This window comes from Meleagris gallopavo, chromosome 9 (genome assembly GCF_000146605.3).
Source record: "Meleagris gallopavo isolate NT-WF06-2002-E0010 breed Aviagen turkey brand Nicholas breeding stock chromosome 9, Turkey_5.1, whole genome shotgun sequence".
NCBI classification, from domain to species: Eukaryota; Metazoa; Chordata; class Aves; order Galliformes; family Phasianidae; genus Meleagris; species Meleagris gallopavo.
The window spans coordinates 15,223,219-15,238,053 of record NC_015019.2 but is presented as its reverse complement, the minus strand read 5'-3'; the positions used below and the strand labels follow the sequence as shown (position 1 = coordinate 15,238,053).

At 39.8% G+C, this 14,835-nt stretch overlaps 1 protein-coding gene across 1 annotated transcript in view; it reads right to left on the bottom strand.

The window, feature by feature from the left end:
• TENM1 (teneurin transmembrane protein 1) overlaps nt 1-14,835 on the bottom strand; it is a 268,505-nt gene that overhangs the window by 122,439 nt on the left and 131,231 nt on the right. The window contains 2 exon segments of the mRNA XM_031554696.1: nt 2,525-2,677; nt 14,125-14,363. Coding sequence (XP_031410556.1) covers nt 2,525-2,677; nt 14,125-14,363 — 392 coding nt within the window.

Sequence of the window (14,835 nt, the reverse complement as noted above, 5' to 3'; positions counted from 1 at the left end):
TTTGGCTTTGAGAAAGTAAAACTCTAAACAGCATGGTGCCAATTATCTTCACAAGAAAGAACCCATATGCTGATTATTACTGATCCTGAAACAATCAATCTCCTTGTACTCTCCTGGTAAATATCAGCATCGATAGGACGCCTGAGATTTTAATCACATTGCTAGATATTAAAATGTTAACTCATAGCCATGGGTCACTGTGTTATAAAATGACTTCTTAAAGAAATCTGACTTGCTGGTTTGTTAATTTGACTTTCATTAGAAAATTAGTTAAATATATGCTTTCAAGATCTAGTACAGCATCCCGTGTTGTTGCGCAGGGTTGGGAAAATAGGAGGTCACAATATCTGATAATATTTATTTATCCTTGTGAAATCACATTAGACGCTTCAAGGCAAAGTATCAACTTTCTATGGTACACTGTTGAAGTAAGGAGAGTTCCATGTTTCCAGTCCTCCTTTCAAGACATCAGTGTAGAGTATTTGCCACAAGTATTGAGTATAAAATTACTGATACATATTAAAGACGATGGAAAGAGAAAAAGAGAAGAAGGAAGGAAGGGAGGGAGGCAGGAAGGGACAAAGGGAGGAAAGGAGGAAGGAAACTATCAGAAAGCAGCCAGAGATAGATTATGCACATATCAATGCTCTGCACTGAGTCCACATGGCTATTCTTGTGCGTATAGCCTGGATTGTAGGTCTCCCAAGAGGTGGAAGACAACAAGATGGACAACAGTCTACCTATGTTCCAAGACTGACCCCATAAACTACCAGATAAGCCCTTGGAGAAGTGGCTCCGGTGTTACAGCTCTCCACACTTTAGTGTTCTGGGAGAATTGTGACATTAGGATCACTTGAGACAAGGGACTGTCATTTATTTATTTAAACTACTACACTGTGTTCTCTATTGACTCATTTGAGTCTCTTCTCCATTATCAAATATCTAATTTCTAGGATCATGTTTTGACGTTTTTCCTATATCTTCTCCTCTGGAAGCCAAACACTTTGGATGGATTTTTATTAAATCTGTAATATATTGGCAAAGTGATTTAATGCACTTTAGAAGAACTATTTGAGACATCTTAGACATTTTCCATGGTGCATCAGGAAAAAATACAAAAGTGTATAGAACGTTTACTGTAATTCACTGTCAATCCATTCTAAGAGAAGAAATAATGGATAACAATATTATTGCGTCCTCATATATATTTCTGCTGCTCATTTATCTACCACGATCTCTATCCAGCTGTGCCACATTGATTTGTAAGAGTACTGATGTGAGATGCAATCTTCCTTCAGGACAGAAAAGCACAACCCTGCCCCACCTTGTCTCATATTTAGAATCATATATCTAACTTTGCAGACACAGAATCAAATCATTGCTCTGCTATAAATGCTGGAAATTCTGGAAATCTCCCATCATTGCAGAACTCTCAGTACAATTTTACTTTCCTTCTAACAACTGAAAGACTAGAGTTAACCTTCTGTTTCTATTCATTTGTCTCTGATCTAATCCATCTGATTTAACAACTTTTTCTGAGTATTTTAAAAAGCAATGAGAGCAATATCTGCTTCTTAGAGTCAGAAAGCATCACCTTACTGTATTATGTAGCGGTCAATGGAAAATATAGGTCAGGGTTTCTAGCTAATATTGGGGTAGGTGAGCTAACAACACTGAATTAGAGGACTTGAGAAAAAGGAATTATGCAACCTCTCAACAGCTCCACTCTGTTTTACATTGCTGGCTGCACAGTCAACCCCTTTCCTGTGCCAGCTCTGGCACTTCTCTGCCCCTTCAGAACAGCTGGTTCAGCCTCTAAAATGACTATACAAGACTATTCACCATACCACCAAAGCTATTTTCTGCCACCACAGTATGCTGAGGTGCTTCACTCGTGCCCAAGACAGTTACTGCAGTAGGCATGGGGCAGCAGAGAGCGGTGCTGTGGGTCCATCTCCCACTGCCAAATTGGCTTGGGCATTTTGTGAAACCCCAGGAGGTTCCTGCATGCTGATTCAGTATGACTGGTTAAGGCAGGATGTGACAGGATGCTGTATTTTAGTTTATGCCTTCAAGAACCGGATGCCTCTAAAAGCATTAGGATTCCTGCCCTTCTGCATATTCTGAACTGTCAGCATGAAGATTTTCACATGGCTAAGACTGGCTTTGGTCTGCAAGACATGGGCACAGCAACGAGCCCTCAGCACAGTGAGGGGACGTGGCAAATATACTCTCATCTCCCTCTCTAACAACAGAAGCCAGGCCCTCTAACCTCTCACAAAAGAAAGGCAATTATTTTGCTATTTAACATTACCTCCTTAATGACTTGGGTCAGCTGCTAATTTCAGTGAGACTTCTGCTAAATCAAACAATCAGGATGTGGGATTCTGATATCTATTTTAAAATTGTTCCAGAGAAGCTAGAACCTGAATTCAAAACATTGCCAAATTGCAGAAAATATGAAATCTGAAGCACAGAAATATTTAAAAATTCCTCACCTGTCTTTCTGCACCTTCACACATACCTTTTTTTTCTGTTTTATCAGAAACTTTTCCTCCGATCGGTGAGTAAGTAGTATCTGTGGATTCTGCTCCCTTATTTCCTTTGCTAACTCCATTTTCATACAGCTGCCCTTCAACAGGCTGTAGCTGCCAAGTTAAACCGAACAAGTGTACTGCTGCAAAAAAAATGAAGACCAATTAATTGATGTCTAAGCTACAGCACCTTCAGTCACATGAAGAAAGAATGCTATGACCCAGTTTCTGCAAAGTCAAGTATTATTTAGTTCTGTTAGCAGTAAATCAGAATTTCGAGGGTTCTAATGAGCAATCTACTATTTTACCTTAAAATTCAACGTTTAATTAGTTTCCACACTTTCTTTTGGAGCTCAGCCAGGTCAAGGTGATGAATTTCTACAGCAATTAATGGAAGGAAATACTTGCAATTAAAAGGATAACAGTTGAATGCCTCAAATATTGTATGACAGATTCTAATGCTTCTTCAGCGATGTCCCACTGCCTTCAGCTCTCACAGAGCTCAGAGTTTGTTGGATTAAAGCACAGCCACTACGTAAAACTTTCCAACCCAGTTCTAACTGAAACTTGTGCCCACCATATTCTCAGACCTTTTCAATTAGATCAGTTTAAGCATTAGTAAAATCACTGATTTCATCAATTTGCCCTAGAATTAGATTGCAGATAAAATAAGGCAGGCTTTGGATAAAAAATATATACAATGTTATAGTGTAACACATTAATGGAAATATCTTTTTATTTATGTACACACAGGGAAATCTATAATTCTTTTATGAATTTATCTCCATTCATACGGTCTGCTTACTCCATTTTGGCAACAAAGCCATTCATTTTTTCTGCTTTCTCCTCTGTTTTTTCTAATTTGAGGTACAGAAGAATGGTAGGAGAAAAAAAAACAACACACAAGAGAGGACTTTATTTTAAGCATACTATGATAGTAATGCAGTCATTCGAGACAATTACCTCGGTCTTACTGAGACAGGCAAATTCTTCCAAGGAAGACGTTGCCTTAGCACTGAAGTAACTCAGCAGGGAGCACTGATGACCCACTAAAATATGGATTGAAGATACCCCCCACAGAGGAGCTGAAATCATCACAAAAGGAGCAAAACTTGAGAAACAGGTCCTTTAGCCACATGCAGCATTTTGCACTGAGTAAGATCTGCCCACAGTGGGAGCCTAAAAAGGCACCATATCTTCCTTTCCTGAATTAGTTAGGAACCTCAGAGGCTCTCCAGAGAAGTGAGGAGGTTCTAGAATGAGGCCTTGCTTCTGGAAAATGCATTGTTTTTCTTTGTACTGGATATGTTTTAAGAGAAAAAGAAATCTCACTATAGGAAACTTATCTATTTTCTACACGTTTGCTCACATGTCCCCCTTGCCTACTTCAAAGTTAGACTATACAGCAAAATCCCCATACCTGGGGGGTTCCTGGCAAGGGTGTGCCAAAACCACAACAGGAATGCAAAAGTGTCAGTCTACAATCATTAATTTCAGATCTGGGCATTCCTGGATCACCCAGCACAGATGCATGATCTGAATCGAGCAAATGATAGCACTTCTATCAAATTACAGAGGTGACATAGCCGAAGTACGTGCAATGTTTATATTTTTATGTTGGCTCCAAGATGAGTGACCCAGTTCTCACTGAATTCCAAAACCACTGCACCAGCACCAACTCCGGGCTCTGAAAACACAGCTGAAAATTCCCACTCTCCAAAAGAAGCGCTAGAGGCTTTCCCCAGTGTGCTAGTGGAGACATCTCCAACCTGAGACATGCCGGACTGCTTCATATTGCATGGATTTGAAACTACCAAGGGACTGTGCCTACACTTTGAAAAGGGTCTTGCAGTCAGATCACATAGACCTAAGCTCTGATCCTTCAGCTTATTAATGCAAGACAGATTACTTCTACTTACAGAGGTACAATAAAAATCAGTATGCCTTGATATCTCCAGAGCAGGCAGCACTGGCTTCTGGCTTGAGCTTCTGGGCATTATTATGATTTAAAGAGTTAATAACAACAGAAAGGAACAAAGTGCAATGGGACTGGTAATTAATGCATGTACATTTCTTTATACTAATGAAAATAATTATATGAGCACTTGAAACAGATCAACACCAGATGCAAAACATAACTGCATACATCAATAAGTTTTTAGTGGCTATACAATCATGAACAGTCTAGTTGCTTTCTTACGCTATTTCCATTGTTGCTATTATTCATTTCCTAAGACAAGTATTTGCATGTGCTGCAAAGGGTACATCACTGAAGCAAGTACTGAATATGTAATACATATTTTTCCTTACTGTGTATCTTTTCCAGATACACACTATGCATTCATTTTGTCATCCATTTGCACCAATTCAAAGTTTGCTTGCTCAGTCTTCCCTTCAGGCTGGGAAGTGCTGTTGTTTTTATAGTTTGTGCCAAAGCTTGGCAAGCTAGCAAAACTGTTTGTATGCATGTTTGACAGTCTGTTTCCTTCCTGAGAAATGCCAACTGCATTGTAGAGATGATGGTCTTTGCCAGCATTGGACTCTTGAATTCTACTCTGTGGGAGATCACACGTGATGCTGGTAGTGCAACTTCACGTTAAAGAACATTCCAGTCTAAACATTTGAACAACAAATCACACTGCTACGAAAATAAGATCTACCTGAATTAAACTAAATGATTGTCACTGCAGAAAACTGTTCATCTTGCAATCTTTAAGTAAATCTGAGTTTCATTACACCAGCTATCAAGTTGGTACGTATACAAACTACTGCTCTTGACAGATTACCTTTGGATTCAGCTATGACTCTAGCAACAAACAGACCACATACCACAGAGAGGCATTCATTCTTAGGATCACTTTGCTCAGAAGCTAACTGCAGGGACTTAGCAGACACAGAGCCTTGTCTTCCCTTTATCTTTGCTGCAATACTTTTATGTAAAGTAAACATAATTTATACAAAACCTCTGTTTCCTGCAACATACATGCAACATATTAAAAATACACAGGTATTTTACCAAATAAGATTAAGTAACATTTTCAAATCTTTCTCACAAATCTCTTGAGAAGTAGGCATGTACAGAATTTCATTAAAACACTCAAATGAGCTTTTCTTTTGAGTCGCTCTCTCTGATTTTTCCAGTAGATCTCTTACTTTTACTGTTTCCGCTTTACAAGGAGAGGCACAGATAGTAATATGGAATTGAACAATGGGACAAAACATTATTTTCCACAGTGAAAATCCATCTGTAAGATGCTCAGCTATAGGTCCCATGTGCAGTACACAAGTACAAGGCTTCACTCCACAGACCAAGCAGCTGTCCAGCGCAGGATTGAGCTGAGAAAAGAGCAGGGATGTTTGTCTTCTGATGAAGGTATCTGCTCTGTCCTCAAGATTTAGTCTTCCAGACTGATGTTTATACAAACAAACTATAACTACAGCATTTTTGAGGGTGTGTTCTGACCAAGTATCAAAAACCATCACTACAACTAAAGATGCATTAGTTTACATAAGTCAAGCTCCCTTAAATATACAGCCCTCAAGGTACGATGACTACACCGATACTATAGGAAACACAAAAATAACTTTGGCTCTGGCCACTTGGCATTCAAGAAAAATTCCACCATCAGATACCTTGCATTCTGCATCACTTAGAATACCTCAGTTACTGGTGGGGTACCTAAGACCACTGGTGGACTGCTACAGTTTCAAGCAAAACCAAAGACTGTGAAGTAAGTGGATGTTACTCTCATAGTTTCATTACAGCTTCTTAGGAGCCTCAGTATTCTTCATAGCTATAACAACCCTTCTTAAAACTACCAAGGATTGCAGTGAGTCACCAGGAGAATGAATTCAAGATGTCCCCTCAATGGGGTCAAAACCAACCCTCTTGTCTGAAAACAGTGCCAGTACTGTCACTGCTGGCAGTAACCATGCTTCTCTACCTGGCATTCTTGAACATCCAGCTTGCTTTCTGTTTCCTCGTTTCTTCCATCTTACTTCAAATCTCATCTGAAAAGACATTCTTTCTTGGCTTGCTTGAACTTCCAGTATATTCACCCCTCTAACATGACACTATCACCTGGTGCTATGCAATTTATGAGTTGCATTCTGCCACAAGCAGAGTCATACGTTCCTCGCACTGAGGTGACTTGGAGGCAGGCAAATATAACTGAAGGCAAATTCTGACCCTCTTTACATAATGTCTGGAGATAGAGCTTATGCAATGGATGCCAGCATACCTGTATTTTATTGAATAGTCCTGTTTAATTCAAAATTTCAGACAAAACTGCAGTATAACAGTGGACGTATATTTTTTTGTTTACAACATACATTATGGATGTCAGTCCAGATGCTAAATTTAGAGGCTTCTCTGTTCAGTGAAGTTAAAGAGGAGGGAGGATAGCACGCAAACATGGTGATACTAAGCTTCTTCCTCAAGCTCCCAGCCTTGGCTGGGCCGCATGGCAGAGCTGCTCAGGGGCATTTAAGTGACCCATCTTGAATACAGAAGATTCTACCTGCAGTGTGGAGCTTTTCTTGACTAATTTATTATGCTTCTTAGCTAAAAAGTAATTTTTAGGTATAAAATAGATCTCTTGCAAGAAGAAGATAAATTAAAGACCTATACCTTCTAACCTACCTATAATTTTCCTTCCTAGAACAAGGACACAAAAGGATGATATGATTTTACGCCATCTAAGAAATTTTCTCTATCTAGAGGCAGATCTCTGGTTACTTAATAGCTTAAAAGGGCTGAACTGGACCAAAACTGTGGCACAGATATATATTCTAAACTGTTTGTTCTCTACTGAATTCGAATAGAATTGCTCAGGATGGAAAAGACCTTCAAGATCATCAAGTCCAACCACAACCTAACCATACTACCCTAACTCTAACAACCCTCTGCTAAATCATGCCCCTGAGCACCACATCCAAACAGTTTTTAAACACATCCAGGGATGGTGACTCAACAACCTCTCTGGGCAGCCCATTCCAGTGCTTAACAACCCTTTCTGTAAAGAAGTTTGTTCTGATATCCAACCTAAACTTCCCCTGGTGCAATTTGAGGCCATTTCCCCTCATCCTGTCACCTGACACCACTGAGAAGAGAGCAACCCCGCTCTCACTGCAGTCACCTTTGAGGTATTGGAAGAGAGCAATAAGGTCTCCCCTCAGTCTCCTCTTCCCCAGACTAAATAGCCCCAGTTCCTTCAGTCTCTCCTCATAGGCCACATTCTCCAAGCCCTTCTCAAGTCTTGTTGCCCTTCTTTGGACCTGCTCCAGCACCTCCATGTCCTTTCTGTACTGAGGTGCCCAAAACTGAGCAGAGCACTCGAGGTGAGGCCTCACCAGTGCCGAGTACAGGGCAGGATGACTTCCCTGGTCCTGCTCACCACAGCATTCCTGATACAAGCCAGGATGCCGTTGGCTTCTTGGCCACCTGGGCACACTGCTGGCTCACGTTCAGCCAACTGCCCATCAGCACACCAAGGTCCCTTTCCATCAGGCAGCTTTCCAGCCTCTCCTCCCCAAGTCTGCAGGGTTGCCTGGGGTTGTTGTGACCAAAATGCAGGACCCAACACTTGGCCCTGTTGAAACTCATACAGTTTGCCTTGGCCGGCCCACCGATCCAGCCTATCCAGGTCCCTCTGTAGTGCCTTTCTCCCCTCTGGCAGAGGGATCAACACTCTCTCCTAGCTTGATGTTGTTTGCAAACTTACTGAGGGTGCACTCAATCCCCTTGTCAAGATCATTAATAAAGATGTTAATTAGAGACGGCCCCAGTACCGAGCCCTGGGGGGCACCGCTCGTGACCGGCTGCCAGCTGGATTTAACTCCATTGACCACAACTCTGTGCGCCCGGTCATGCAGCCAGTGTTTCACCCAGCGGAGTGTACGCCCATCCAAACCGTGGGCAGCCAGCTTCTCCATGTGGATTACTTCACACTACTGCTGTAATTCAAACCAGTTGGGCTCTATTTGGAACCAAAGCCTGGGGTTTTACATCTGATGTAAATAAGCAGGTTACATTTAAACAAAACAAACTGATTTTTCCAGATAAAGTAACTCAGTCTCTGCAATTCTGCAGCATATTTAAGTAAATATTCACAAATATACAATTTTTTTTCCTTCAGAACTCACTAAACTGGATTAAACCACCATCTGCTATGAAGCCAATGATCTAATTTAATTTATTCTTATCTACCTTCTGTGTAAGCACAGCTTGTCAACTCCTCTGCTACACGTTTGGCAGAATATGAATAGGAGCCTTGGCTGCAGTGCAAAACAGGCTCTCCGTAGTGAAGAGATGTCAGAAAAGTCCTGTGCAATAAGTACTTATCAGTCCCCAAGACAAACTTCAGAGGACAAAAATCCTGCATACATGAAGTCTCTCCAAATTGCTGACCTCCACTAAAGGCTTTTGTTTAGCTTTCTGCTCTGTTTCCAGTTATTTTGGAAAATCTCAGTAGATCATCCCCCTGAAGCCTAGTCTTCAGAAGAGCTGTGGTAGAGAGTATCTCAGCAGCTGACTACTCTTTCTGCACCTGCTCTGACCGGGTGCCAGAAAAGTACTTATTTTCTGTAACTGTGAGCAAGTTCTGCTTAGAAAACTGGATTTCACTGTGGCATGAAGCCACATGGTGTACCAGTTGTCCAGCTGCAGCTGGGCACTGTAGAGGTGGATTGATGTGAAAATACCTGAATATAATAAGTAAGAGTCAGAACCAGGGTTCTGATGTTCTGGCCTACTTAAGGGAAGTTCTTTTGCAAGTTCCTTCTGTAACTAAAATGCTAGTGTCATTCTGCTCTAAACAAATTTGAAAATTTGAGACTGTTAATATCATTCTGAACCAAAGAAATGCCATTTCAGGACATGAGGGTTTTTCCACACAGTTGCTCTGTTTGCCCTATCCTCTCAGGCATTCTCCTCATTCTCAAGCAGCCTTCTCTTTATCCACAATATATTTCTATACCTGAGAACAAGAACACCCCCCCTCTCCCGCAATCCTCCTACTCAGAGATATAATGACCATCCTGGTTTCACTTTTCATTACTAAACCATCCATTAGTCTTAGGAACAAACAAAACCTAATCTTAGACAACAGTACAATGCTGTCAGGCTTCCTCCTCAGTGTACTTGAAGATTTGTGACAATATCAAGCTCATCAGCAGCATGCAGGCTCAGAGAGAGCAGAGGCCATGGTTCCCTGATGGACCTGTCTCAGCCAGAGTAATCTCACTGATGACTTCAGAAGCATTACAAAGTTGCACATCTATATCATGGCTTTTACTTAGACCTGATGCATCCAGCAGCATGCAAAATACCATGTTTCAATGTAAAATCAGCACATTAGCCCCTTGACCCTTTCCTGCATAGTTTCTAGCCCCCACTTTTTTATATTGCATAAAGTTATGCAACCAATATAATCAATTGAGATGTGTATATCCTTAAAATTTGGTCTAGCCTTTCCCAGTCCTGAAGCCATCACTCAGCCTTGTACAGCGCAAGAAGTGGTAGGTAACAACAACAAACACAGAGGTTTTAATTTCCTCACCCTCTGTATGAATATAATTTAAGGCCCAACACACATCAGAGATATCACGAGGAATAGGGACTTGAGAATTCATTTGTATATAAAATAGTCATTTTGAAGTCAGGGATGGTTACATCTAAGTACATGGGATCCAATTTTCAGAGGCACAGAACATTTGCATCTCCTGCTGAAATCAATGGGAACCATAGGAGTTCAGCACCTTTAATCAATAGGACCAATGATTTGCAAGTCCAAATCATCTGCTGATAAAAACGGAAGGTATCATGGAAGAAAATTCCTATTTAATAATGGGCTAAAAATAACTGACTAGATGATCAGCCACATCATAAATATTGTATTGCCTTTAAAAAAATAAAAGGCAAGGTACTGAAAATGACAGAAAAATAGTGCCATTATTATTCTATTTCTTGCATTTGCCTTGTATGCTCTTAAACGTTGCTTGTTTTTGTTCTTTAATTAATGATGGCTGCTTAGGCTTTTATTACAACGAGATTGAAAAAAGAGGGTATTTAGTACACTGCCCCAAAAAGGTATCATATTTTACTTGTTTATACCAACACAGACCAATAGATGAACAGAGAGACTATTAACTGCATTGAATCAAGCAGAGATGGTCTCATTTTTCATTTGATAATTAGGAATCTATTTATAGTCTTTGGCCACCAATATGTGCACAGAGTTTGCTAGCTCTCTCACCTTACTTACCAAATCTGAAGGCTATCTGAAAAGTATTTCCCAATGCTATCAAAGAAAACTCAGTTTTCTTTCCCACCCTTTCGAATGTGCCATCTGCAGAAGTACCTGAGCCCACCCTAGTAACAGGTATCCAGCTCTGATGGCGGAGAAATTGGTATGAGTGCACTGAAGTTGTCAACATTTATGAAATTATAGGAGAAAAAATTAAAGCACAATGCTTTATTCTACTGAATAAATATATATAATTCAAGACATTTACAGAGACCAAACACTGCTGTATGAAATAGGCATTTTTTGCAGTAACTATTATGACTTTAAAACTTACTTGCGGAAATTATTCCTGCTGAAGTGACAATGTTTTTCACTCGATATACTAAATATTCCGCTTAAAATTTTTCAATAAATCAGTTGTTGTACAACCGTTTATGGAGTTCTATACATAACTTTCTTACTGTCCATGTAGCAGCCAGATTTATAGCAAGGACCAAGCAATAAGAACAGTGATTTATAGGGCACCAATGGAATTAGAGAGATTTGTTTTTCCAAACTGACCAGTACTTCAAAAGAGAGGAAATGCAGAATTATTTGTTCTCAGGTGAAGTTTCTCTTTTGAGTCTCACTGATAATGGGGAAAAGTTGAAAAATAGAAGAAAACAAGTATTTTGATACTTCTTCTTTCAACTGGAAAGAAATCACAGCTCAGAGCACGTTGGTCTGCACAGGTCTTAGATCTTCACAACTGCAAGAGCTACTTGCACATTTTTGGTCTAGAAGAAGCTCTGGATTTTCCAGGACTTTGGGAACATTCCAACTCGAGGCTGAGATCTGAGTTTGGTTTTGACAGTAACGTGTAGCTCTGGCATCTAATGGTAGTGCGAGGTATTGGAGAAAGCACATTTAAGTTGATAAGGGGAAGAAAAATCTTAATCTTAAATTTTGATCCACATTCAATTGGCTTGAAATTGCAGATCATTATAGTTTACTGCAGATCATATCATAAAACATAATGTTGAAAATAAATTTGCCTTACTCTTCCAGTAAAAACCATGGAGTTGATCCCAGGTATGTCTGACTCTGCGTTTCCTTTGAGTTCTGCTGCACAATTTGGCCCCAAGTCTGCAGCCATTGCTTGGCCCTAACTCCCTCTGACTTGAAGGAAATCCCTCTGGAGCAAGGGCTCAGGGAGCCAACCCAGCGTCAAGCGTGGTGAGCAAAGAGAAGGTACCTGCTGCAGTGAACTTTAACCTCACAGACTACATGCTGTCTGATTCCATATATTTACCTACTCTCATATAAAACACTCACATTTAAATTCTTAACGTGGAATGCAAAATATGAAACTCTACATAGCAATTGAACTTTGAAAACAATTTGTATGCTGGTATCTAATCAAATGGAAAGAATTAAGGACAGATCACGAACACATTGAAATGTACCAACCAGAAATGGGCAGCAGAGTATCAATTTGGAATAAACAAGCTAACTGCCAAATTTACAGGACAAATTTATGCAACTGAAAAAAAAAATCTGGTGAAAATAAGAGCAAATAATGGCATTTTGGAAAATCTTTTAAGTCAGAATTTCTGGTTCAGAGAATTTCTGGTCTTCCAGGCTGCAAAATGTAGAAAGCGGGGTTTCTGTTGTAAATATGCCACATTTTTTTAACCTTAATTCCAATTCATGTTTTCCTAATTATGTTTTTATGTCCAAAATATAACTGGAAATACCAATAATTTACCAATAAAATTATTTATGCAATTCAAAGGTACATTAATTTTACCCAGTTCTGCCTAAATCAAGAAAACATGTTATATGTTACAAAGTTAAGAGAAAGACAGACATGTCTACAGGCAGCTCATATAGAGTTTTTAACATCCTAGTGATATTGAGCCCTTACAGCCTTCTCAGGCTAATGACTTACAGCAGAACATCTCAAGAAAGTTAAAAACTGTTCAGTGGCAGAGACTGAAATCTAAGCAGGGATGAAACACAGAGTGCTTCAGATAAAACAGAAGCGGTGTCGGTGAGATATATATGTAGCAAGCAGATGAGGCTGCGAAAATTATACAGCCAGTCCTAACTGAGGGCATATGTTCACCAGCTGTTATGTAAATCTGCAATTAATGTAGCTTACTAGATCCTCAGGTGCTTTCAAATAATCATACACCAGAAACGATCAAATCTGCTTTCCAATCTGCATTAGATCAGGATGTCAGAAAAAAATCCCTCCTGATGAGCAGCTCACCAAGAACAAGGGCTTTGTCACTATAGGACAAAAGATACAGTGGGAAATGAAAGTGACTGGAATTTCCATCATCATCATTTTCATCATGGAGGCTTATGGAGGGAATGCAGAAAACCAAAGGCTGCTTTTCTGTGTGGAACTGTATCTCAGCATCTGTACCACTTTTACCAAGTATCAGCTTCTAGGCAAACTCAGAATTGTTCCCACTCACACCAGAAGAGAGTGGGGATGCTCTGGCTTCTGCTCACCTTGAAACATTTGATAAAATGAACCTTTTATAATATTTTCAATTCAGACTGAAAAAAACATTACAATTGGTGTTCAGCCAAAATGCCATACAGGAAAACATTTTTCTCTCATGTATGGTTTTAATCACACAGACTCAAAGCCCACCTTCAAAAAATAAAAAAAGAAGGAGTTTCTAGCTACAGTGATAAATGCTGCCAATCCATCATGCCAACAAAATTGCAAAATTAGTTACCAAAAATGAGTTTGAAATTAATATTTGTACTTCAATCTATGTTACATTGTTCTCAAACATAAGGACAGAAATACATTGTAGAAAATATGTAGAAATTGTGGTTTAAAACACTACATCACTTTAGAGCTAGTTGCAAAGGTAGTCAATGAAATAAGTATTAAAGGAAAAATAGGAAAGATTTAAACAGATCAGATTGAAGAAACGAAATATGGTAGCAAACCAAAATACTGTTTAGAGTTACAGATATCTGTTCAGAACAAACATTTAAGAGTAATAATGTTGTAAGCCTTCATATGAAAATCAGATGTTTAATTTAAGAAAAATATCACAGCAATTAAAATCAGTAGGAGTCCTCTGTTGGTAAAAATATGTCATCCTGAATAGTATTTATTTCTGTATTAGGCAGTATTGAGGTTAACAATGTAATAAATTAACGAGAATTCTATGTTCAACCTCTGGCCAACCTGAGATTTTGCTCGCCAGAATTCACAAAGCATCCCATGGCAAACATTATTAGTAAAACACAATTTGTATCAAAGTAAAAGCAAGCATGACAGCAGAGCAGAAAAGGCATGAACAACTCAGCATAGAAAAGAAAGAGAGGCTTACCAATAACATAGGCCAGCAACAACGCCAGCGTAACTGTAATGGCAGTGGCACTCAGAGCAGTGCACTTCCAGTTGCAACACCTGTAAGGTTTGCTAAAAGTGAAGGCAGGTCTAGAAAAGGTATTTCTAGGAAGAGGCCTAGGAGGTGGAGAGTAAACAGTATTGGATGTTAAAGGATAGTTCTGACTGGCTGCACTGAAGATTGCTGAAGACCCCGATCCATGTTTAAATAGGAAATGCCTACAAAAAGAAGACAAAGAACCACATTGTAAAAACCAGTTTGTGCTGCAAGGAGCAAAAAGGCACTATTAAGCATTGCATGATAAGTAGTGCATACATCTACAGAAAATACAAAAGTCAGGAAAAGATACATTTGAACATTCTCTGTTCTAGAAGTATATATGACGTTTTAACCACACAGCAAGATTTCCGGCAGCTTTTCAACAAAAACAAGACAAACACCTCCTGAGCTGCTGGCCTAGGAGCACAGAGCAGTGCAGGGATGGGGCAGCCTGAGGTGTCAGCCCCGTGCTGCTGGCACAGCTGTGCCTGGGATGCAGACTTGGCCTGCAGCACCTGCTCTGCCTGCAGACACACAGCCAGCTGTGCTCATCTCCCCAGGAGCCCCAGGAGCAGGCAGAAGGGGAAAAGCCACCCCCACTTTGAGTATTTGTTTTTATTGTGGATTCTCTCCAAAATATAGTCCTTAAAA